This window comes from Periophthalmus magnuspinnatus, chromosome 14, assembly GCF_009829125.3.
Source record: "Periophthalmus magnuspinnatus isolate fPerMag1 chromosome 14, fPerMag1.2.pri, whole genome shotgun sequence".
NCBI classification, from domain to species: domain Eukaryota; kingdom Metazoa; phylum Chordata; class Actinopteri; order Gobiiformes; family Gobiidae; genus Periophthalmus; species Periophthalmus magnuspinnatus.
The window spans coordinates 3162214-3186786 of record NC_047139.1 but is presented as its reverse complement, the minus strand read 5'-3'; the positions used below and the strand labels follow the sequence as shown (position 1 = coordinate 3186786).

The window sequence follows — 24573 nt, the reverse complement described above, 5'->3', positions numbered from 1 at the left end:
ACACCCATCAGCATTCTGACAAGGCCTATTGTTGTTGTTTTTTTTAGATTAGGTCTGAGGTTGGAGTTATAAAAAGGTGATAGATGTTGTCTACGGCCTCCATTCCTGTTTCCACCTCCCGTTCCTTCAAAATAAATGCTTCTTAAATAGCACTGAACTGACCAGTACAAGTATTTAACCAAATGATTGGGTAGAATTAACCCAGCAGAGAATTTAAACATCAACCAGAATTATGTAGGAAAAAAATAATCCAGAAAATTTGATTAAAATAATAACCCAAACTGCTGGTCAGAATAAACCTGAGTTCATCCGATAGAAACCCAGCGCTGGGTCATTCATTTACACAGGCTGGGTTACTGTTTACCCAGCATTCTTAGTGTGTACCATTTAACCAGAGAAAAAGACGAAGTTTAAATCTAACCAGACTCATTTTGACTTTTTGTCTAATCTGATTGAACTGATTATGTCACCAACACAGTTTTATAATAGAATCCAGTCCATGGCCCCACCACGGACTGAAATTATATTTTTAATTGATCTTATAGTCACAGAAAATCCTTTACCGAGTAATTTAAACAACTGATGGGAAATCATTTACAAAGGTTTTTATTTTGTACCAAAATCCTGCACCAAAACATGAATTATGAATAAAAAAACTGACGTCCTCAGAAAAAAGTGATCACTTCCTCACTGTCCTCCCCACTCTGAAAAACATGAAGTATTATTAATACTTAAAGTCTAAAATGTCCACAAGACAAAAGAGGCTAAGAGACACAAAGAGGGAAGAGGAGACAAGGAGAGAGGAAACACAGCAAGGAGAGAGGAGACACGATGAGGAGAGAGGAGACACAACTAGGAGAGAGGAGACACGACGAGGAGGGAGAGACAATGAGGAGAGAGGAGACACGATGAGGGGAGAGGAGACACAAAGAGGAGAGAGGAAACACGATGAGGAGAGAGGAGACACAACTAGGAGAGAGGAGACACGACGAGGAGGGAGAGACAACGAGGAGAGAGGAGACACGATGAGGGGAGAGGAGACACAAAGAGGAGAGAGGAAACACGATGAGGAGAGAGGAGACACAACTAGGAGAAAGGAGACACGACGAGGAGAGAAAAGACACGACGAGGAGAGAGGAGACACGACGAGGAGAGAGAGACACAACAAGGAGAGAGGAGACCCGACGAGGAGAGAGGAGACCCGACGAGGAGAGAGGAGACACGACGAGGAGAGAGGAGACACGACAAGGAGTGAGGAGACACGACAAGGAGTGAGGAGTGACAGCAAGGAGAGAGGAGACACGACGAGGAGAGAGGAGACACGACGAGGAGAGAGGAGACACAACGAGGAGTGAGGAGTGACAACAAGGAGAGAGAGGACACAACTAGGAGAGAAGAAACACAATGAGGAGAAAGGAGACACAAAAAGGAGAGAGGAGACAAGGTGAGTAAGCAAAGTTAGGAGATAGGAGACGTTGTTAGAGGTTTGGAGGTGAAGTTTGGGGTTAGGAGGCGGGGTTAGGAAGAAAGAGGAGGAGTTAGGCAGGTTACCAGGAAGAGCAGCGTGTGGTGGATGATGAACTCTCGCAGCAGTCGGACTAAATCCTGGTTCAGACTTTGGAACAGCGTCGGGATCAGGACTAAGGCCAAGTTATGAGCGGACATCAGGTTTACCTGCGAGAACACCTGGATCCTGAGGACACAGTGGAGCACAGGTGAGACAGGGCGGAGCACAGGTGAGACAGGGCGGAGCACAGGTGTAGGCTATGCCCCGCCCCTGTCAGAGGAACAAAGGACTCACTAAAGACATGTGGAAGTTTCAGACATAATACACTTTTGTTGTAATATTAATATTGATCTGAACCGACTTAATAAAAGAAACCCTTCGCTGACTGAGGTTGAAAACCCCAGCGATGTTTTTTGAATGCCTCTTTTAAAATAAAAATAAGAATAAGTGAGTGTTTAGGGGCAGTTACATGTAAAAGTGTGCAAACAGCGCGTTGAGGGTGGCTCTGCTGTCGTCGGGCAGATCTCGTAGTAAACCTTTGTAGGCGGCGAATCTGGAGCGTTCGTCTGAGATCACTGTAGCAGAACAGAGCAAAACAAAAATGTGGATTTAATTAAGACTCACTAAAGACGGCTCAGTACTGCTACTACTACTACTACTGCTACTACTGCTAGTACTAATACCATTACTACTACTGATACTATTATTAGGCTACTACTACTGCTGCAACTACAACTAGTATTACAATTACTACTGCTACTACTAACACCTCTGCTATTTACGGCCCCTAGTACTAGTCCTACTGCTACTGTTACTACTGCTCACCTGCAGCTTTGATCCACTGGGGCATGTTGTGTTCAGGGATCAGCCCGTTCATTTGTCGCACGAGGCGTTTGAGGGTGGCGGCCGCGTCCAGGACTCCCTGTTCATCGCTCTCAAGAGGGGCGGAGTCTGGTGACCTCATCAGGGCCTCCACCAAACGGTTCACTTTGTTTGTCAGACCACAGCGACGGTACACGCCCTCCACCTTCAGGCCTGAGCAACGCACGAAACACAACTTTATGCTCTGCCGTTGTTTTAAATAGGACAGATTTTGTTCTGGTTTAGTCCTGGTTTAGTCCTGGTTTAGTCCTGGTTTAGTCCTGGTTTAGTCCTGGTTTAGAACTGATTTAATCCCGGTTTAGTCCTGGTTTAGTCCTGATTTAATCCTAGTTTAGACCTGTTTTAGTCCTGATTCAGTCCTGGTTTAGTCCTGGGTTAGTCCTGGGTTAGTCCTGGGTTAGTCCTGGTTTAGTCCTGGTTTAGTCCTGATTTAATCCTGATTTAATCCTGGTTTAGTCCTGGTTTAGTCCTGATTTAATCCTGATTTAGTCCTGATTTAATCCTGGTTTAATCCTGGTTTAGTCCTGATTTAATCCTGGTTTAGTCCTGGTTTAGTCCTGATTTAATCCTGGTTTAGTCCTGATTTAATCCTGGTTTAGTCCTGGTTTAGTCCTGGTTAGTCCTGGTTTAGTACTAATATAGTCCTAGTTTAGACCTGGTTTAGTCCTGATTCAGTCCTGGTTTAGACCTGGGTTAGTCCTGATTTAATCCTGGTTTAGTCCTGGTTTAGTCCTGGTTTAGTCCTGGTTTAGTCCTGGTTTAGTCCTGGTTTAGACCTGATTTAATCCCGGTTTAGTCCTGGTTTAGTCCTGATTTAATCCTAGTTTAGACCTGTTTTAGTCCTGATTCAGTCCTGGTTTAGTCCTGGGTTAGTCCTGGGTTAGTCCTGGTTTAGTCCTGGTTTAGTCCTGATTTAATCCTGATTTAATCCTGGTTTAGTCCTGGTTTAGTCCTGATTTAATCCTGATTTAGTCCTGATTTAATCCTGGTTTAATCCTGGTTTAGTCCTGATTTAATCCTGGTTTAGTCCTGGTTTAGTCCTGATTTAATCCTGGTTTAGTCCTGATTTAATCCTGGTTTAGTCCTGGTTTAGTCCTGGTTAGTCCTGGTTTAGTACTAATATAGTCCTAGTTTAGACCTGGTTTAGTCCTGATTCAGTCCTGGTTTAGACCTGGGTTAGTCCTGATTTAATCCTGGTTTAGTCCTGGTTTAGTCCTGGTTTAGTCCTCGTACCGTGGCTTGTGACATGAGAAATGCAGCGTTCTATTGACGCAGGAACTCTTCCCTTCACTGACTTCACCGGGTACAGCCCTCCCCTCTGATTGGCTTGTGGATATGTTCCTGCATTCTTATTGGTTGCTGGATATGGGGCTGAGCTTGGATTGGTTCCTGGTTTAAGTGCCGGACTCTGATTGGCTTGTTGCGCGTTGAGGGCGGAGCACAAGTGACTGAACCAGGAAGAGCAGCTCAAACTGTCCTCAAATCGGAAGGACATACTCCTGAAACCGACCAATGAGAGGACAGAGTGCATTATCATTAAAGAAATCGACCAATGAGGGTCCTCTATTCTCTGTAACATGATTGGTTAAAGAGTTACCTGTCTCTGGTGTCCAGGGTCACAGTGTTTTCTGACGGATCCATTTCTGCAAAACACAAAATAAAGAGTAAATTCAAACAGGGTGTAGGGCACGATTAGCTGAGGTCAGTGCCAATAAGACATTAAAAAGACATTAAAAAGGCTAGAGAGTTCGTTGTCATGGTAACCTATAGTAACCAACCTAGAGTCACAGCGGCCATTTTGTGACTGTAACATTCCGCCCAAGAAGGCAAATTAACAAGCATCTAGATTTTTTCATGATAACTTCCTCTTTAATACTTGGCACTTCTGGTGTTTTGTACTTTATCTAATGTAAAAAAAAAAAAAAAAATCTTGAAAAATTCTTAAAGATTTTATGTAATAAATTATTTTATAGTAATAGGCATGAAGTGAACCGAATAATTATCACTGGTTAAGTCAATATGATGTATTTTACTTGTAACTTACTCTGTAATTACTGAGCACAAAGTTCAACATCTTCTCTCTCAACGCATCAGGCCCATCAACAGAAATTCGGGGGCCCAGAGCAAAAAGCCTCACATGGGCCCCCTCTAATAAAAATGAATCAACCCTAGACGTGATTGTTGTCAGCTGAATGGACTTTAAGACATAAGATTAATATGACAAGTTTGTGGAGCCAGTGTCATCTTCAAATTGAAGAACCTGAACGTAAACTGTTATGCTCATTCCTCAACTCACAAGACGTGGAAACGCATTCGCCATGGAAACAGACGAACCTACAAGCTCTCTGTTCTTTATAAATACCACATGCTAATCATAGTGCTAATGTTTTTGTACTTGGAAAAGTGGCGACTCACCGTGGCGTGTGATTGGATGCAGTTGGAGGCAGCTCTGTTTTTGGTAAAGACTGACTCCGCCCACCCACAGCAGGATCCAGGCGTCTGATTGGCTGCTGTGAACGCCCATCTCCACCACACATACTTTACTCACGGCTAAGGCCCCGCCCACCTCTGCATCAGACACACCTGAGGGCAGGATCACCTGAGGAGAGCGACCATCAGATTAAAGACTTTAACAGTCCTGGTTTAGACTTAATGTAATCCTGGTTTGTTTCTGGTTTAGTCCTGGTTTGTTTCTGGTTTAGTCCTGGTTTACTCCTGGTTTAGTGGTAGGCTGTATAAAGTGGACTAAGGTCGTTTTCACACCTAATAGTCCAGTAGACTCGGTTCGATTCGGGACCAAAATTGAAACATTGTTAACATTTTCAACTGGAGCGGTTTGCTTTCACACTGCTTTTTGTCAAACGAACCAAACCTTTTGAGAAGCTTGTCTAATCCTTCACATGTGGTGGCGCTGTACCAAAAACCATGGAAGGAAACGAGACAAAAAACCATGAAGAAGAAACGCCGCTCGTCTATTGCATGTCACGTATTTTTATGTATTGTTGACGAAGTTTTTTTACTTTTGTCCGACACTGCGCTACAGTGCGGGGGAATCCTACTGCTTTCATTTTTTCACTTATTAATTTATAAACCTCGTTGTTTTTGTGCGTGGTCACAAGTAACTGACATATATTTTCATCAGACCATATTTCTATGAGGGCTTTTACCTCCTCTTCACTCCACATCTGACCACGAGCCATTTCTCCGCTCCGCTAGCTTTGCACCCGTGTTTGTTTTGGTTTTATTTACCCAGAATGCTCTGCATGTAATCCGCTTCCTGTCTTTGGAGCGGCCTGTGGTCCGCTTGACGTTCACATATGCATTTGAACCGTACCAGAGTTCACTTCAACCGGACCGAGACCTAGGTTTTTTGGCGGACGAGAGTTCGCTTTTTTGGACCGTATCAGAGTTTGATTGCGCATTCACACCTGACCAAACGAACCGGACTTTGTGGCCAAAAGAACTAGAGTTCGATTAAAGCGAACTAACCAGTGCTAGTGTGAATACGACCTAAGTGAGTTTGACGTCACCCATAGAGTTTGGCTCCAACAAAATGAAGCTCATTCCAACCGCAAGTATCATAGCAACCAAAGGGCCAACGTGAACGTGACACGCCTTAGAGATACAACTGGACAGGAAGTAGTGGAGCTAACAGTGATGTTGTCGGGCGCTGCACAGAGCCAAATGGAGTTGATGGAGCCGAATCGCGCCCATGCTAACTCCCTTCTTACATAAACAGGCACTAAAAGTCCTGGACAAAAAACATGCCAATACCATCACTGCCATATACTCCAAAAAATGCACACTTCTAAACTTTGATATTATACAGAAATACACGTCTATTCGAATGGCTCACAAAATCCTACATAACACTGCACCTCTAAAACAATTCATCCAATTCACATCAGCAACAACCTCCAGAGTCACACGGGCCTCCACCAGGGGGCAGTGTGCCATCCCAAAAAGAAAAACTGCTTTTGCACAGTCAGCCTTTGGTTCAATAAAAGAATGGAACCAACTCCCAGACGACATAAAAAATAAACCCAACTATGAGTCATTTTCAAAAGAACTAAAAAAAATGGCTATGGACTGGTCAGATTCAGCACTGAAGGACCCACTTTTTGTTCCCAGTGTGCTATGTTTTTAAAGTATATAATATGTTTTAACTTTTGTAATGTGAATGTTGAGTGTAAGCTGATTAATATGTGCTAATGTGTGGTTTTTATATTGTTGAATGTGTGAATTGCATTGTATAATTTATCTTTGTTCCTCAGGGACTACAGATGGAAACGAGCTGTTGAGCTTTAATCTGGTGCATAATCTCTGTTTTATGAGCATAATGTCTCTGTGCACTGTCCCTTCAAATAAAGACTAACTAACTAACTGTTTGGAACCCAGCAGCTAGCATGAGAGCTATGTCCATTTATATATGGAGCCTATAGTTCAGTCCTGGTTCCGTCCTATTTAGTCCTGGTTTAGTCCTGGTTTAGTCCTGGTTTAGTCCTGGTTTAGTCCTGGTTTAGTCCTGGTTTAGTCCTGGTCTTACCTTGAGTATTTGGTAGTAGTGTGTGAGCAGGTCTTGTAAGGAGTCGGACCCACAGACCAGAGGCCCGTTCAAGGTGTGGATGTGGAACTGGGGTCTGTCCCTGGAACACACAGAAGGAGGCGCTGTTAGACTTATGTCCAAATCCTGCAATGGGCTGTAAGTCCCACCCACTGAACAGTCAGAACCTTTTCTGATTGGCTCTCTCCTCCTTAACCGAAACCCTGCACAAAACTGACTCGTAGAGCAGAAACACAGAGTGTTTCTTTCGGGGTGGGGCTTAGTGTTCAATTTCAATGAACGCTATCACACTGGTGTGTGCTGCGTTTCCCTGGAGAGTGAGTTCATTTCATAATCAGCAAATGGTAAGAATCAGCCACATTGACATAATTTTGTGATCTGTTAAATACAGTTGACTAATATCTTTATTTATAATTTTCTTTTGACTAAAAAATGCTGTTCAGTTTTGCCAAGACTTGGTTAAACTTACCTGCTCGTTAACCTGACCCTGGTCCTAACCTTAACCTGAGAGTTAATATATATTGACAAAAAGCAGCATTTGTGAGAATCGTCACGAACACAGAGTCTATTGTTTGTCTCTGATGCATCAACAGAAAGTCAAAGAAAAGCCGGATGTGTTTTGTAATAATTTTAGGTCTAAAATTTGTTTTGCAAAAGTCTGTTTTTGAACTTGGCAGCTCAGGCGAATAGAAAACACTGTTTAAAATGGGTTACCATGGCAACAATAGAAAGTTAAGTCCCACTCTCAACAAAATGAGTTTTTAGGGTGCTCCTAATTAACCTTATGCTTTTGGTAAGAGTTTTGTTAATAGTATCAGTGATGTTTTTATGTTCAATGTTACGGTGAGTTTCTGACCCGCTCTGGAAAAACATGGAGTGCACTTCTCTCAGGTCCAAAACGTCACACGCCGCAGAATCGTTCTCCATTGAAAAGAGGAAGCGGTCGTCCTCCACTTTCGCGTGAAGCTCCTCCTCCTCCTCACCTGCAGAGGTAATTACAGGTAACTGCTCTGGACCAATCAGGAGCCAGTACCAGTATGTGGGGAGTTACCTGACGTGGCAGAGACTGCGCTGTCATTGGCCTTCAGTGGATGTGGAGGTGGGACGTCTGTTAGAAAAAATCATTTTAAGAGGATTTACAAGATCAGCTTCGTGCAGCATTCAGAGACTTCTGACCATAGACTGTAAATATAAATGGACATAACTAACCCACTAGTCACTGCGTTCCAAGCAGAAAGTGAGAATGGGTGCACTTCCAACTTCATCAGCTCCAATTCACTTTCTATTGAAAAAACGTGGCCCCTCTCTCTGTAACTGCTGCTGTCTGGCTATTTGGACCTTAAAATGTTGTTTTTTTATCTGCTCTACATGATCTTGAGGTTTTTTATGACACTATTTTGTCCCTAAATCAGTGGTTCTCAAACAGTGGGGCGCGCCCCCTCTGGGGGGCAACGCCAGAGGGGGTGTGTATGACTCCGGGAACATGCTTGTCTTTTGCCGCACTAGAATAAAGTGTAATTGCACGTCCACTACTGTAGGTGGCAGTTGCGCTCTCGTCAGATTGTGCACAGGCCCTACACCATAGAGCTAAGACTATGTACGTGCACAAACCCTACACTGTAGGTCGTGCGTACGTAGCAAAGAGCAGGAGAGAGCGAACAGATCATGACACAATGAACAAGAGACACTTTTGATAAAGAGACACTATAGAAAAAAAATTAAACAGGGATGAAAAGAAAGGAGGAGATAGACGGAGGTAATGAGACGTATAAAGTCCAGCTAAACATTGAGCAGGAGCTGAGATAAGATAAGATATGCCTTTATTCATTTTTGTTTTTCTTGTTAATGTTGCTGATCTATTAATTATTATTTATTTAATTAATTTCATTTTAAAGTTTTATATATATAATATATATATGAATTTCAGGGAAATTTATGCAGGTTTGCTAAGTGCTCGCCCTCCCAAACAGTGCGGGTGGGAGGAGGGCGTTATCTTCAACAGCCTCGCTCCTGATTGGCTCTTTGGTTGCTATGATACTCGGGGTTGGAATTCCAAATATAGATTTGGGCTCCAGATTAGCCGCTATAACTGCTAGCCTCAATGAGCTTCATTTGGAGCTGAGCGCTAGAGGTGACGTCACACTCACACTTCTTTACAGTCTGTGGGAGTTCCTCGATGGAGGGACTGACCTGTGAACTCGTTGAGTCGCAGCAGCTCCACCTGCAGAGCTTGCCCCGCCCTCTGCGCCAGGTGAATGGGGCTGGGACTGAGCAGGTCGGTTTGGGTCACCTGGTTAGACAAAAGGGCGGGGTCAGCTGTGGGGTTTAGGTTTAGGGTGAGGGGTGAAAAGTGAAAGGTCACAGATGCACTGACCTTTGCTCCGGAGCAGATCAAAGACAGAGTTTCATCCACATCATCTCCACACACCACCTCCCTGAGCCTCTGTGGAGAAAGTACTATTAAAGTACCAGCAAAGTACTTTGTTAAAATACTGCAAACACTGTCACCTCTCTCAGTTTCTGCAGAAAGATTGTTAAAGCTGCATTTCATGATTTAAGTCTTTAAACCTGTCTAACCCATGTCTGTCACTCTTAGACCTGCTTTAGTCCTGGTTTAGACCTGGTTTAGTCCTGGTTTAGACCTGGTTTAGTCCTGGTTTAGACCTGGTTTAGTCCTGGTTTAGCCTCGTTCTGTACCTGGTCCATTAGGTCCTGGCTGGACGACAGAGCGTGCAGGCGTCTGTATCGTCCTTTGGCGTATTTGTCATGGATGAACTTTGACCTTTCTTCGTCTGATGAATGAGGGCTCAGTTGTTCCGTTGCTGGAACGACAGGAGCCCAGATCTGGTTCGCTGCTTGGTTGCCAAGGGAAACGAAGAGCTGTGGTCAGAGGAAACAGATTTATGGTCCAGTTATAGACATGGACCTAAAATGGTTCTGTCAGGCTCTGGGGAGGTCAGGGAAGAGTCATAGGTCATGGGTCAGGGGAGGATTGGGAGGGTTACAGGTCATGGGAGGGTCATTGGTCAGGGGTCAGAGGAAGGTCAGGGGAGGGTCTTGGGTCAGAGGAGGGTCATAGGTCAGGGTTAGGGGATCTAAAGGGTTTGTAGAAGCCTCAGACCTGGATGAGGGCCTCGGTCCACACTTTGTTGTCCATCGTCAGACTCTTGATTTTGGATATTTGTCCCAGAGACCTGTGAACTCCTGCAATGTGAAAACATGTCAAATATTATCTCTCGAGTGGGGCAGAATTCTGACCCTCTGACCTCTGCCCCCCTCTGACCTCATATTTGTCTAAAGCTTTGTTCTGACCGGTCTGACTCTCTGATTTTGACCTCATCTCACTCTTGTTTCTCTGTGTCTCAGGTTTTAGATTTTATTCCACCAATTAAGTTAAAATGAGAGAAAAATACAAATCTGCCACACACTTTAATAGCTCTTATTTTACAGCTACAGTTTTTTGATTAAACTTTACTCTCTCACCTGCGCAGGTGTGGCACAGCACAAGCAGCAGATTGGCCGACGCCCACTCAGGATTTGGTGCCCCACAGTCTGCACACAGTTTAGTGCTGGGATTCTGGTCCCAGAGACGCAACGCCACCTGGCTGCTGCCCATGGAACTACTGATAGTGGAGGAGAGAGCGTCCATCCAGACGGTCAGCTCTTTAGACGAATCAATGGAGACACTGTGCAGAGGGTGGGGCTAGTTTACTGACATATTGAAGCTTTTTGCACATGTTTCATGTCGTCTGTTATATTAAGATCAAACCTGAAGGTCTTGAATGGCGTGATGAGGCTGAGGGAGTGTTTCCCGCTCTTTTTCACTGACGCCACGTTCAGTGGAACTGCAAACGAAGCCACGCCCACAGCAAAACTGTCCTTATTTGGAAACACCCAGAGCTCTGAGCCCTGCACCGCGGCGTACGCCCGACTGCGAGGTTCCTTCAACGTGATTTGCCCATGATGTGTAGGAGGGGCGGGGCTTGGACAGCCCCGAGCCAATTGGAGAGAGGAGACCCAGCCCTCCTGCACATCTGTGAAACACAGAGGAAAGTTTAAATTGTGTTGTGTGCTACAGCATAAACACTGTCCTCCAGGGGGCGCTCTGACCGTCGTTGTGGGCCATGAAGTCGTAGTGTTTCTTCCCGAGGTAAACGGAGAATCGCCCTTTGTCCTGACGCTTTATGTTTGTGATGTTTGACACATGGAACATCACCTCACTGAAGCGATCCTGGAGGACAAAACAAACGCACCTCAAATTACACTCTCCAACAAACAAACAAACAAATAAAGAAACAAGCTCATCTAAAACACACTAAGTCCATCCATCCATCCATCCATTTTCTTCCGCTTATCCGGGGCCGGGTCGCGGGGGCAGCAGTCTAAGCAGGGACTCCCAGACTTCCCACACCCCGGACACGTCCTCCAGCTCCCCCGGTGGGACCCCAAGGCGTTCCCAGGCCAGCCGAGAGACATAGTCCCTCCAGCGTGTCCTGGGTCTTCCCCGGGGCCTCCTCCCGGTGGGACATGCCCAGAACGCCTCCCTAGGGAGGCGTCCAGGAGGCATCCTGAGCAGATGCCCGAGCCACCTCAGCTGGTTCCTCTCAACGTGTAGGAGCAGCGGCTCTACTCCGAGCTCCTCCCGTGTGACCGAGCTCCTCACCCTATCCCTAAGGGTGCGCCCGGCCACTCTGCGGAGGAAGCCCATTTCAGCCGCTTGTATCCGCGATCTTGTCCTTTCGGTCATTACCCAAAGCTCATGACCATAGGTGAGGGTAGGAACGTAGATTGACCGGTAAATCGAGAGCTTCGCCTTCCGGCTCAGCTCCTTCTTTACCACAACGGACCGATACAGCGACCGCATCACTGCAGACGCTGCACCGATCCGCCTGTCAATCTCCCGCTCCATCCTTCCCTCACTCGTGAACAAGACCCCGAGATACTTGAACTCCTCCACTTGGGGCAGAGACTCACCACACCACTAAATCTAATCCAGCAAACAGACAAATAAACAGGTCCACCTAAAAACAGGGGCGTTAGGGGTAGTTTTAGGGTTAGAGGTTAGGGGTAAGGGGTAGAAGTTAGGGTCACAGTTAGTGTCATAGCGCCCTCTGCTGTGTGAAAGGTGAGACTCACGGTGCGTTTCTTCCACAGAGCCATGACCTGTCCATCAAAGGTGGCCCACACCACGTTGTGTCTGTAACAGAGGACACGGGTCAAAATGTGAGGTCACAACTTTTACACTTAAAGGGGCACTATGTAACTTTTCTGGGAGAGGATCCACCACCTTCCTGTAACTTGGACTGCTTGTCTCCGTAGAGATCGAGCTGTTTAAAGTCATACTGTGGACATTTCTCTACAAAACTATCACCTCTAGGAAGTGTAATTTTGTCCTGTTTGCACGGCTCCTCTGTACGTGACTGTAGTAAATATGTTTGATGAGTTACACCTGATGCCCTTCCACACGTCGAGCCAGCTGCTGCGGGCCACGGACGGGCTCTGAGCGGGAGGACCCCCAGACCCCTTCTTCCTGGAGACCCTCAGCGTAGCAGTTCTGACAAAACAAACATGAAGGTTAGAACATTTCACCATATGATCTTCAGTTCAAACTCTTAAAGTGCGTACGACAGGTTTGGATGATTCTCAAATTGTTACTTAACTTGGTGGGAGAAAACCTGTCCCCTGGTCCCTCGTTTATAGCGGGGGTTACGTTCTAAAAATAACCCGCAATTGGCGAAATCCAGCTTTATTTTTACAATTATTCTCTATGTTTTTGTCTGTAAAACCCCTCACCACACACTTTATACACTTTTGTCACACAGGCGTTAATATTTTCTCACATTTCTCTCTCGTTTAAACTCTCTCAAAGTTCAAACCTTCGTAGGCGTCTTTGTCGGTGCAGAACGTTTCATCGACATTGTGGGTTTTTGTCGGGGAGAAAACAAATTGCAAACGTACAGCACTTCAGAGTCACACTGCGATCCAACGTTTATGTAAATTTGTCTGAACACATTCTGTACTGGACAGGAGACACGGCACGGAGGAGACTGATGGACAATGGTCTACAGTCCAACAGCCAATCAGGACGCACAACACAATGGTCTACAGTCCAACAGCCAATCAGGACGCACGACACAATGCACAATCATATAATGTAAAAAAATAAAATCCGCGAAACTGCGAGGCCACGAAAGGTGAACCACGATATCTCGAGGGACCACTGTACAGCTATAAAGAAGCACTTTGTAAAGAAAAGTTGAAAAATATGCTGAAAATGACAGGAAGTAGAGTGTTCTGTTTCAGAGAGTCCCACACTGATGACATCACACTGGGGAAATTTTATCCAAACATTCTGCTCAATTTACAAAATAAACAAATTTTCCCAAATACCTGTAACATCGTTTTAACAATATTTAGGTGTTTTCTTATATTTGTATTTGTGAAATCATAATTTTTGTGAGTGGATGGATATTAGAGGAGTTTTGGTCGACTGTACAGCTTGGTTGCTAGGTAACGCTCGTGAAATTCCCTAAGGTGATTTCCAACCAGGAAGTAAAATTTGAAACCTAAAAAATTGCAATGGTAATTTTCTTTTTTTTATGTAATGATCTTAACATTGTTTTAGTAAAATGAGTAGTTCAACCTGTCATAGGCACTTTAAATGAGAAACACTGACTCACCTGGGGATTCGAGCTTTGGGCTTCTTTGATTGGCTGGGAGGAATGGGAGGAGGCGGGGCCGGGTGCGAGGGGGTGAGGCGTCCTGGAGGCGGGCTGTGGGTCACGTGACAGAGGTGGAATTAGACTTGGATATTCAGCATTACAGTGGAGCGAAGGGAGAAGAGTAAAATAAACAGACTAATGTACACGTTCATGAGAGTGAGATTATAAAGCGTTCTGATTGGTTGATGGTGATGTCACTCACGCCGCAGCTGCAGGTTCCTCGTCCTCATTGGAGGATTCAGACTCTCCCTCCTCATGGCTCGTCCAGTGGGAGAGCATGGTCAGGTACTCCACTTTGGCCTGTGACGAGTCTAAAAAAAACAGGTTTACTTCAGAAATGATGAACAAGAAAAATAAAAAAAATAATAAAATAAATCCACAAACCGTCCAGACCCGAGACCTCTGGGACCCCCACGACTTTTGGCTGCAGCACTGTCTTCACCAGATTTGAGAGAGCGTTCACATCTGCAACAAACACACTGTGTCAGATGCCCTCCCTGTGTGTGTCAGATGCCCTCCCTGTGTGTCAGATGCCCTCCCTGTGTGTGTCAGATGCCCTGTGTGTGTCAGATGCCCTCCCTATGTGTGTCAGATGCCCTCCCTGTGTGTCAGATGCCCTCCCTGTGTGTGTCAGATGCCCTGTGTGTGTCAGATGCCCTCCCTATGTGTGTCAGATGCCCTCCCTGTGTGTCAGATGCTCTCCCTGTGTGTCAGATGCCCTCCCTGTGTGTGTCAGATGCCCTCCCTATGTGTGTGTCAGATGCCCTCCCTGTGTATGTCAGATGCTCTCCCTGTGTGCGTCAGATGCCCTCCCTGTGTGTGTCAGATGCCCTCCCTGAGTGTGTCAGATGCCCTCCCTGTGTGTCAGATGCCCTCCCTGTGTGTGTCAGATGCCCTCCCTGTGTGTGTCAGATGCCCTGTGTGTGTGTCAGATGCCCTGTGTGTGTGTCAGATGCCCTCCCTGAGTGTGTCAGATGCCCTCCCTATGTGTGTCAGATGCCCTCCCCGTGTGTCAGATGCCCTCCCTATGTGTGTGTCAGATGCCCTCCCTGTGTATGTCAGATGCTCTCCCTGTGTGCATCAGATGCCCTCCCTGTGTGCGTCAGATGCCCTCCCTGTGTGCGTCAGATGCCCTCCCTGTGTGTGTCAGACGGTCATGTTACCTGTGAGTCCAGGTGTGAACGGCCCTACAGAGGGGAGGGGCTTGTCTGCAGAGGGGAGGGACTTATCGGCAGGGGGCGTGGCTGTAGGAGCGTTAGCATTAGTCACATTGCTAACCAGTCCGGCTAAACTGCGGACGTCCGAGAAGCTGCTGAAGATGTCGGTCTGCGGGTGAGCCACAGTGTTGGCCTCAGCCGCTAAGCTCGGGATGCCCGCCGCGATGCTATTGGCCAGTGCAGAGGGGGGCGGAGCTGAAGGAGGATGGGCTGAGGGGGGAGGGGCCCGGGGAGCTGAGGGGGCGGAGTCTTTGATAGAGAGAGCGAATCCTGAGAGAGATGGAATGTGAGTCGCGATGAGGTCACTGACTCCGCCCAGAGACGGGACGCAATCTGCAAACAGGAAATAAATTGAAAGTCTCGACACAAACTTTGCTAAACTGTCTCTCCTCTCTGTAACCCTGTTCTAACGTGATAAGGTATCCCGCAGTGGGGCTTTAATTCTGTTCTAATGTAATGTCATCCTCAGAAACATCCCCGGAGTTATGTTTCGTTCACATGTTTCAGTTTCCTGCACATTTAGTCGACGGTCGGAGGATCAATTCCTGCTCGGATCAGGTTCTGTCGTGTCCTTAGGCAAAACACTTCACCCACATTTAAATTGCCGAGTATAAAAGTTTTGTGAGCGTGAGTGAATGGCCGTGGTGGGAGGGGCCGATGGTGCAAATTGGCCACTTTTGTGTGGAGTGAATGAATCGTGACTAAAGTGGATTGATTTGAGAGACTTTGTGGAGCCTGTAAAGCACATTACAAGTGTAAGGCATCATCAATATTATTATTATTATTATTATTATTATTATTACACCTTGTGATGTCATCAGGTGGTGCTCATTCACCTTTAGCACACTCACTGATCATTTTAGCACAAACATCTTTGCTAAAACTCGTGTATTTATTTACTTTAACACCTCCATGAAAAATAAAAAGCAGAGACAAATGATTTTAAAATGAATAAAGAGCTTAAAATATCTGCATAACCTCAGCTACTGCAACCTCAACCTGAAACTACTATCAAGTACTAATACGACTACTAATACTGCTACTATTATCTACTATTGTTTGTGTGTGTGTGTGTGCGTGTGTGTGTGTGTGGGGTCTACCTTTGCTTTCGGTCTTGTGTCCAGACCAGGTCTCAGTTCTGGTTCGGATCGAGTCTGGTTCTTCTCTGAAACAAAACGAACAGAACCTGGACTTTAGTTTTAACGGTTTCAAATGTTAAAAAGTGAAACTCAGAAAGAGACCAGGCAAAACCCTTAATCCTTAATCCCTGATCCTAACGTAACGCTTAACCTTTTACTCCTCACACTAACCTTTAACCTCTAACACTAATCCTAACCCTTAGATTTCAAAAGGTCAAACTGGGAGTGACTGTCATTAACACAATGCCCGTGTTTCAGACGACATCATAACATTCCATTGGCCAATCATATTTTTTACAGATGGGTGCAGCTGAAATTTATATTGTTCAAATGCTGTTTTTTTTTTGTTGTAACACAGTGAGTTCTACGGTCTTTGAATACTTTGCGGTAAAATACAAAGTAATGAATAGTGAAAACTGTCTACTGCCCCCATCTGGGAGTAAGATATCATCACATTCTACCATCTGAAAACAACAAAAACATCACCAAAACATCCAACTAAGACGTTTGAGTCACAAACAATGCGACAAAAACATTTAAATTAAGTCTGAAATCATCACGAATGTCAACAGAACGAGGAAAGAGGAAACAAAGACAAAAGGAGTAATAAAAGTATGATTAACATGAGGAAGTTACAGAGATGAGGGTGACATCGCGGTGACATCAGCCAGGTGAGCGCCTTACCTGTCCGCAGCCGAGGGGACGGAGCTAAAGCTGTTCCTGGAATAACAGCTTCTGGGTTTGGGCACCGGCGTAGAAACGGGAAAGGACGTCATCTGCGGGAGACACAATAACGTCACAAAACACAAAAGAGGCGCCACAAACCGGTTTCACGCATGCACTGTGATAATAACAGACAAAGGTGACATGACACGGCAGGTCTGCGTCGTAGACGGAGTTATAATCCGCCGCTGCTAAGGCCAATGACAGGTTCTGACGACTCTCATTTTTACTGAAGTTTGTAGATATTATATTATATTTTTACACAAGTCAAGAAGCAATTTGTGAAGAAAAGTTGACACAAACAAAATTAAACAAAATAAATGTGTTTTCTTATATTTGTATTCCTGATGGTGATGATTTGTTTATTTTGGCCATATCACGTCTACATAATGTCTCTGTGTTTATCTATTCTCACCCTCGTGTTATGAAGATTAAATACATTTATACATTATAAAGTTGCACATATCTCATAGTAATATTCACAAATATTCAAATGTACATATCCAAGACACAGCACTGGTTGATAATAATGAAGTAAGTAAAGAGTAAAGCCCCTCGTAACTCGCTTCAGTACTGTGAAAATATGATGTTTTTATGAACACAAAAGCACATAGAGACACACAGAGACACACAGAGACACTGAGACACACAGAGACACTGAGACACACAGAGACACAGAGACACACAGAGACACCCACAGAGACACTGAGACACACAGACACTGAGACACACAGAGACACCCACAGAGACACACAGAGACACTGAGACACACAGAGACACCCACAGAGACACACAGAGACACTGAGACACAGAGACACACAAAGACACTGAGACACACAGAGACACTGAGACACACAGAGACACACACACAGACACACACAGAGACACACAGAGACACTGAGACACACAGAGATACAGAGATACACACAGAGACACACACAGACACACAGAGACACACACAGACACACAGAGACACACACAGACACACAGAGATACACACATAAACACACACACACACACACAGACACACAGAGACACACAGAAACACACAGAGACACACAGAGACACAGACAGAGATACACACAGAGACACACAGAGACACGCAGAGACACACAGAGACACAAACTGAGACACACAGAGACACACAGACACACAAAGACACAGACACACACATACAGAGACATTTTTATTTATTTATGTAACCTTTATTTTACCAGGCAAAACATTAAGAACAATTTCTTATTTACAATGTTGTCCTGGGAGTGATATCATACAGACACTCTCTGTGGTTTATCACATGCTTGTACTTTAAATGAGTTATAACATGTCTGTAGTATGTCACGTGTGTACTTTATATGAGCAATTACATGTCTCTGTAGTTTATCACATGCTTGTACTTTAAATGAGAGTTGTAACATGAGTAAGTTGTGGTTTCGCAGTTTATCACATGTGTACTTTATGAGTTATAACATGTCTGTAGTATATCACATGTGTACTTTATGAGTTATAACATGTCTGTAGTATATCACATGTGTACTTTAAATGAGTTATAAATGTCTCTGTAGTATATCACATGTGTACTTTATGAGTTATAAATGTCTCTGTAGTATATCACATGTGTACTTTATGAGTTATAAATGTCTCTGTAATATATCACATGTGTGTGCTTTATATAACCTACAACATGTCTGTCATGTATCACATGTGTACTTTAAATGAGTTATAACATGTCTGTAGTATGTCACGTGTGTACTTTATATGAGCTATTACATGTCTCTGTCTTTTATCACATGCATGTACTTTAAATGAGAGTTGTAACATGAGCAAGGGTTTCGTAGTTTATCACGTGTGTACTTAATGAGTTATAACACGTCTGTAGTATATCACATGTGTGTGCTTCATATGAGTTATAACATGTCTGTAATATATCACATGTGTACTTTATGAGTTATAAATGTCTCTGTAGTATATCACATGTGTACTTTAAATGAGAGTTGTAACATGAGTAAGTTGTGGTTTGGACTCACCTCTGAGCTGTTCCTCTGTCTCGGACTCGGAGCTCCTTATCAACAGTTGCAGCCCCTCCCTTAGTCCTGGTTTAGTACTGGTTTAGACCTGGGTAAGACCTGCGGCAGACCTGGATTAGTCCTGGTTTAGACCCGGGCTAGTCCTGGTCTATACCTGGTTTAGTCCTGGTGTAATCCTGCTCTGATGCTTTAGTTCCTGCATTGACAGTAAACACAGTGCGGTTGAAACTCGCCTGAGCACATTCCACTGAACCTGTCGGACACGCCCACCGCGTGACTCCGCTCACGTGACTCAGGTCACATGACAACACACGTCACAGCGGGGGTCTGCTGGGTCACGTGAATAATATTCAGGTTTTTCAAGAAGGTCAGTCCTTTTAGTTCATTTCTTATTTGTGTAAAGACAAAGACATGTCCCAGATCTTCACTGTCACAAAGACAAAAGCCGCACTGGTTTGACACATTTACAATAAAATGACTAATATGATCTTTGACTGGGTCATATTAATAAAACACTGTTTAATCTTATTTGTAATGATATATTTGTAACCCAGGTGTAAAATCCACTTACCTATAGTAACTGTGTAAATTCCCATTTTCCGTATATCAGTAAACGCGCCGTATAACCTTAGCCCCCTCACGTGACCACCTCAGCCAATCACGCGCTAATAGCCCTTCATAAACTGCAGCTGCTCCTCTCCGGTCAGAGCTGGAGGACGTGCATCAGGGCAGCTGCACAGGTAAAGTGTCTCTGCTACTTTTGCAATAACTAAACACCATCCGTCTTCTAAAACTACTGTTACATGTTTTAAACTCACAGGAGCCACGACTATTATCACGGACGCTGAGTAAAGACCGCGGGTTCTGACGCAAACACGGGGATTTGGTGAGTCTGTTTGATTGTTCAGTGCTACGAAGTATTAGCATGACATACATGCCTGTTAATATACCGCGGTGCATTACTGTCAATATAGTGAATTTAAATTGTAATTGTATTTATACAAACAGTATTTTACATGGATTTTGTGTACACTAAACTAAAGACGGCTAATACTAAAAATGATAGCTTTTTTTTCTTTTGCTAAAAGGTAATTCTGTTTAATACAGGCCAGGTGTGCTCGGGTTGGGCACAATATTTTGATGGCGAGTTAGGAGCCCTACCAAGAACTGGAACATCACATTCGACTCTACAGCCCCCTGCGGTCTGGTAGGAGGCTGTTGCAGCCTGTCCCTCCCATAGACTCAAACATTTGCATTCACAACCTTAACACATGGACTAAAAGGGAGATTTTATGGACAATTAAGCCCATATCAGTGGCAACCTGATTTTTGTTCTATTGTATGCCTCCATTTTTGGAAGATGATATTGAGTGCTGCATTGTTTGTTGTATTGTGTAAACTAAACTGTGAAAGTGCACTTTGCCTTACTCTAAGGGTAAAATATTGAGACTGATACTGAAATTCTGCAGATTTTGTAAATATTGTGTGTTTTATGTTTTACTTGCAATACATGGTACCAACCACCAAAAGTAAATCTGTTCCAGTCTGGTTTATTACACTGCTCTCCCAGTGAGCCGATACTTAATTCTTCTGATTTAGCCCAACTCAATATCCAAGTCCAAAATATCAATTCACCCTCTTTCTGAGCCACATGCTACATATTCATAGTGGAAAAAAAAATAATAAAAAAAAGTTTTATTGTAATGAGGTACAATTATCTCTAATTATCGGTGCAGGTTTTTTCTCAATGGAAACAAGAATAAACTGCAAAGAGGAAGATGATGACGCAGATTATGATGGATATGAAGATGAGATGAAGATGCTGACAATGCAGTTATGTTGAATATGAAGAGTGTGATGATAAAGAAGATGGTGAAAATGACGATGATAGTGAGGAAGGGTTAAGGAGATTTTTCCTCTCTCGCTCTGTCCCTCCTCATCCTCTCCCTCATTCAGACCCTCATCCTCCCCTTATCTGCTTCTCCTCTTCTCCCCCATAAAGACACCCCCTCACCTCTCTTCCTCCCTCATTAACACGACCCTCCTCATCATTTTTCTCCCCCCTTCATCCTCCCTCTTCCTCACTAAGACCTACTTTATTAAAACATCCTCTCCCTCCTTCACTAAGGCCCCTCTCATTAAGACCTCCCCTCCTCCTCCTTTCGTGTGGGTTTAGTTTTAGACTAGTTCTGGTTTATTGCTGAGTATACAAAGTCACATTTTCACAAAAAATTGACAGTGTTCATGTAAAGGATTTTAGATTTTATGCTTATTTTATCAGTGTATTTCTCCATGTTTTACCACCGCTCTGACCACGTGACTTATGACTTCTAACATCTGCACTCTACCCCAGACACTGCTTTCTTGACTTTTCTGTTTCAGTAAATTTCCACCCCTTATTGAAATGTTAACACCTCTATGCTCGGGTTGTGCGCAGGACGAGCTGTAGAAAGCTCTGCCCCCTCCCCCAAGTAAAACTAGTACCCGCCTTCTGTGTTTTATTCTCTTATCTAGATGAGTAGTTAAAGTTCTGACAAAGTGCCTATTGGTTGTAAATAACTGATTTTCTGACAGTTTGTTATTAAAGTATTTATTTTATGAACAGATCTTTAGGTTTAAATGGCAGAGTTTATAGCACAGATACAACACAAAACTGAGCCTAACTCTACGAATGAGGCGTTAAAGAGTTATAATGTTGTATAAATAAAAACCTGCCTCTGCTAATACATAAATATACTATACAGTTGTTTTGTGCTGTTTTATGCTGTTGTGGCCAAAGTTCCTTGTTAAAGCCTAATCTCATACCAGGTGACAGTGAGTGGCACAGTGGCAAAAAAAAAACCTGTTATGTCCTTAGGCAAGGCACTTCACCCACACTGCCCAGTATGAAAGTGGTGTGTGAGTGTTGGTGGTGGTTAGAGGGGCAGATGACGCACATTGGCAGCCTCACCATGGCCGCTGTGGTTACAATAATAGTTCACCAAGTATGAAGTGAATTAAAATGCAAAAAACTTGTCAAGTGTCTTTGAGCGTGTGGAAAAGCGCTGTAAAAGACTAATGCACTTTTCTTATGATAAAACAGGGCGCTCATGAGAAAGAGTCTGGTTCTTCCTGTTTAATTAAATATACGTGAAAAACAAGAAATGTGTGGTGGCACAGGGGTAGAGCTGTAGTGCATATGCAGTGAGTGCAGTTATCAGAAGGACAGACAGGATTTGCCAGAGGATGGTCTCAAAGGAAGACTCAGGATCCGGAAAGTCTGCAGTCGACATGTAAAACCCTGAAACATACAAGACCTGGTTTAGTCCTGGTTTAGTCCTGGTTCATTGTCACTTCAATCCTGATTTAGTTCTCGTTCAGACCTGAGCTGGATCCTGTGGTGTGGTCCACGCTGGGTCCAGTCCCAGGGGGAAAGGAGTTTCCTCTTGTCCTGATCCAGTCCTGGTCCTGGTCTGGGTCTTGTCTCCAGAAGCACCACCCGTCCTCAAAGGAACAGCTCAGCCTCTGCTCGTCTGAGACACAGAGGGTTAAACCTACGTTTGACCCATCCTTCAGTCAGTATATTGTAGGATAGGGTGAGTGTATTGCGAGATAGGTTCAGTATATTGCGGGATAGGGTCAGTATGTTGCAAGATGTGGATAATGTATCTTACTGCTGATGTCGGTTAAATTAAATTTTCAGTGTTGAATGTGGCCCTGAAGCCCCGCCTCTCGCCCAGGTCATCTGACACAAACTCCACTGTTGTTTGGTCGCTCAGGAGCCACACTCTTCCTGGAGGGGTGGAGCCTGAGAGGTCAGCTGATTAGAGAGAATGACGAGAGCCAATCAGAAGAGCAGGTGAGAGGACGTCCAAATGTAAGGCAAGCACGAACCAATGAGTTGCCGGTCTGCCCCCACGCCCTCGAACAGCCGCAGGAAGTCCCTCCCCTCCTCCGTCTCAAAGAACAGAATGTCACAACTACCACAGTCACAAGAACAGAACAGGGGGGCAGGAATTCTAGACAGGTTTTTGGTGGAATTTAATGTGTTCCAGTTGATGACAGTGAGTTTACATTTACATTATGTGGGGTCCTTGCTCCGGTGTAAACACAGAGCTGCCCTCACCTCTGCCCGACTCAAAAACAAATGTAGCAGCAGCAGAGATTTTACTACTATAGATATAAAACAAATAACCCTAACCCTAATTGTTTAATATATATATATATATATATATATATATATATATATATATATATATATATATATAAATTAGGCTGCTGTAAACACACAAGCCCTGTGCACAATAAAATATTATATATTATATTAATGTAATAAATGTACAGGCTCTTGGGGGCCCTCTGGTGGCCTCGGGGCCCCAAGCAGCTGGTCAGTCTGCATATAGTCTGGGCCGGCCCTGACTACTGTTACTAACTTATATTACCACAGAACTAATTATTACCACAGATGCGCCGGTGTGTGTGTGTCTGTGTGTGACAGGTACAGGTGTGTAACAGATGTTTTACCACAGGTGTGCTGGTCTTCGTCAGATCCATCGGGACAGTCATCGTGTCCGTCACAGAATCGATCGATCAGAACGCAGCCTGAGCCGTCAGAGCAGAGCATGTGACCCTCCGGGCAGGAAGCTGACAGAGCAGGGCAGACCCCAGACATCATTTTCTTTAAAAAACATTTTAAAGTTTTGAATCAAATCCAGGGTTTTGGGCCTTGCCATTTAAATTTCAAAATTTCGTGCCATTCACAAAATAAATGGTCCGTGATTATCTGAGGTAAGGAAACCTGGGTGTTCATTTTTTATAGTTTATATCATAAAGCGGCACTCACCTGGAGAAGAGCTGGGGCTCACAGAGGTGGGAGGGGTCTCAGAGGTGGGAGGGATCTCAGAGGTGGGAGGGGTCTCAGAGGTGGGAGGGGTCTCAGAGGTGGGAGGGGTCTCAGAGGTGGGAGGGGTCTCAGAGGTGGGAGGCGTCACAAAGGCGGTCGAAATGACTCCTTTGCCTGAATGAAGATAAAAATACACAACCCACATTTAGTCACAAACCCAAAGCAGCAGCACACAGGAGCAGACAGGAGCAGATGAGTGAGTGGATGAATTGAAATTTTAATCACCTGTCACTCCGAAGCTGCTCATATCAATAACCAATCCCGAGCCTTGAAGAAGTTGAAGCCCCGCCCCCAGCTGTTGCTCCGCCTCTGGTGCACTCATAGGAAATGGGAAGCACAGGTCAAAGGTCACCACAAGAAAACCTCCCGATCTGATCCTTGTCATTCCCTAATCTGAGTCATTTGACGACTTGTGTCAGTCGTGTCGTTAGCTTGACTTTGTTTTCATTATTTTATAAAAAGTGAAATATTTCTGTCAGTTAAAACTTAGTTCTTCATTTAAGTGAAACTGAGTTCACAAATACAGTTTGATGAGGTTTATATTTAACAGTTAACTGAGCTGTTAACACCAGCGCAGGGCTCAGATCACTTCAAATAAACAGATTTAAAGAATAATACAAATAAATAGAATATCACATGCAGTTTGTCCATTTGTGTTGCCGTAGTGACAAGTGTTTGTGCAGAAACATCTGAGCATGTGCAGAGACACTTTTGATGCAATTCACCTCTGACTCAAATGAGGAATGACAATCCTGGTCAAGACCAGATCTGGTTATGATCCTGGTCAAGACCAGATCTGGTTATGATCCTGGTCAAGACCAGATCTGGTTATGATCCTGGTCAAGACCAGATCTGGTTATGATCCTGGTCAAGACCAGATCTGGTTATGATCCTGGTCAAGACCAGATCT

The 24573-nt window shown here is 44.4% G+C and overlaps 1 protein-coding gene and 1 long non-coding RNA gene across 2 annotated transcripts; both read right to left on the bottom strand.

Moving 5' to 3' along the window:
- Positions 1-590: 590 nt before the first annotated feature.
- LOC117381568 (arf-GAP with Rho-GAP domain, ANK repeat and PH domain-containing protein 1) lies at positions 591-18996 on the bottom strand. The gene is made up of 26 exons (XM_033978549.2): positions 18782-18996; positions 16716-16807; positions 15993-16057; positions 14839-15225; positions 14060-14140; positions 13878-13986; positions 13634-13726; positions 12403-12507; positions 12090-12150; positions 11064-11184; positions 10723-10987; positions 10437-10639; positions 10075-10157; positions 9651-9833; positions 9328-9396; positions 9144-9243; positions 8005-8061; positions 7810-7936; positions 6936-7035; positions 4805-4988; positions 3987-4032; positions 3623-3888; positions 2333-2542; positions 1977-2082; positions 1552-1693; positions 591-704 (listed from the first exon to the last, which is right to left on the bottom strand). The coding sequence occupies exons 2-26, from the start codon at positions 16805-16807 to the stop codon at positions 666-668; spliced, it is 3294 nt and encodes a 1097-aa protein (XP_033834440.1). The 5' UTR covers positions 18782-18996; the 3' UTR covers positions 591-665.
- Positions 18997-22165: 3169 nt separating this feature from the next.
- LOC129456793 (uncharacterized) lies at positions 22166-22711 on the bottom strand. The gene is made up of 3 exons (XR_008648945.1): positions 22655-22711; positions 22435-22580; positions 22166-22293 (listed from the first exon to the last, which is right to left on the bottom strand). It is a non-coding gene; the product is annotated as an uncharacterized LOC129456793 (long non-coding RNA).
- Positions 22712-24573: the final 1862 nt, after the last annotated feature.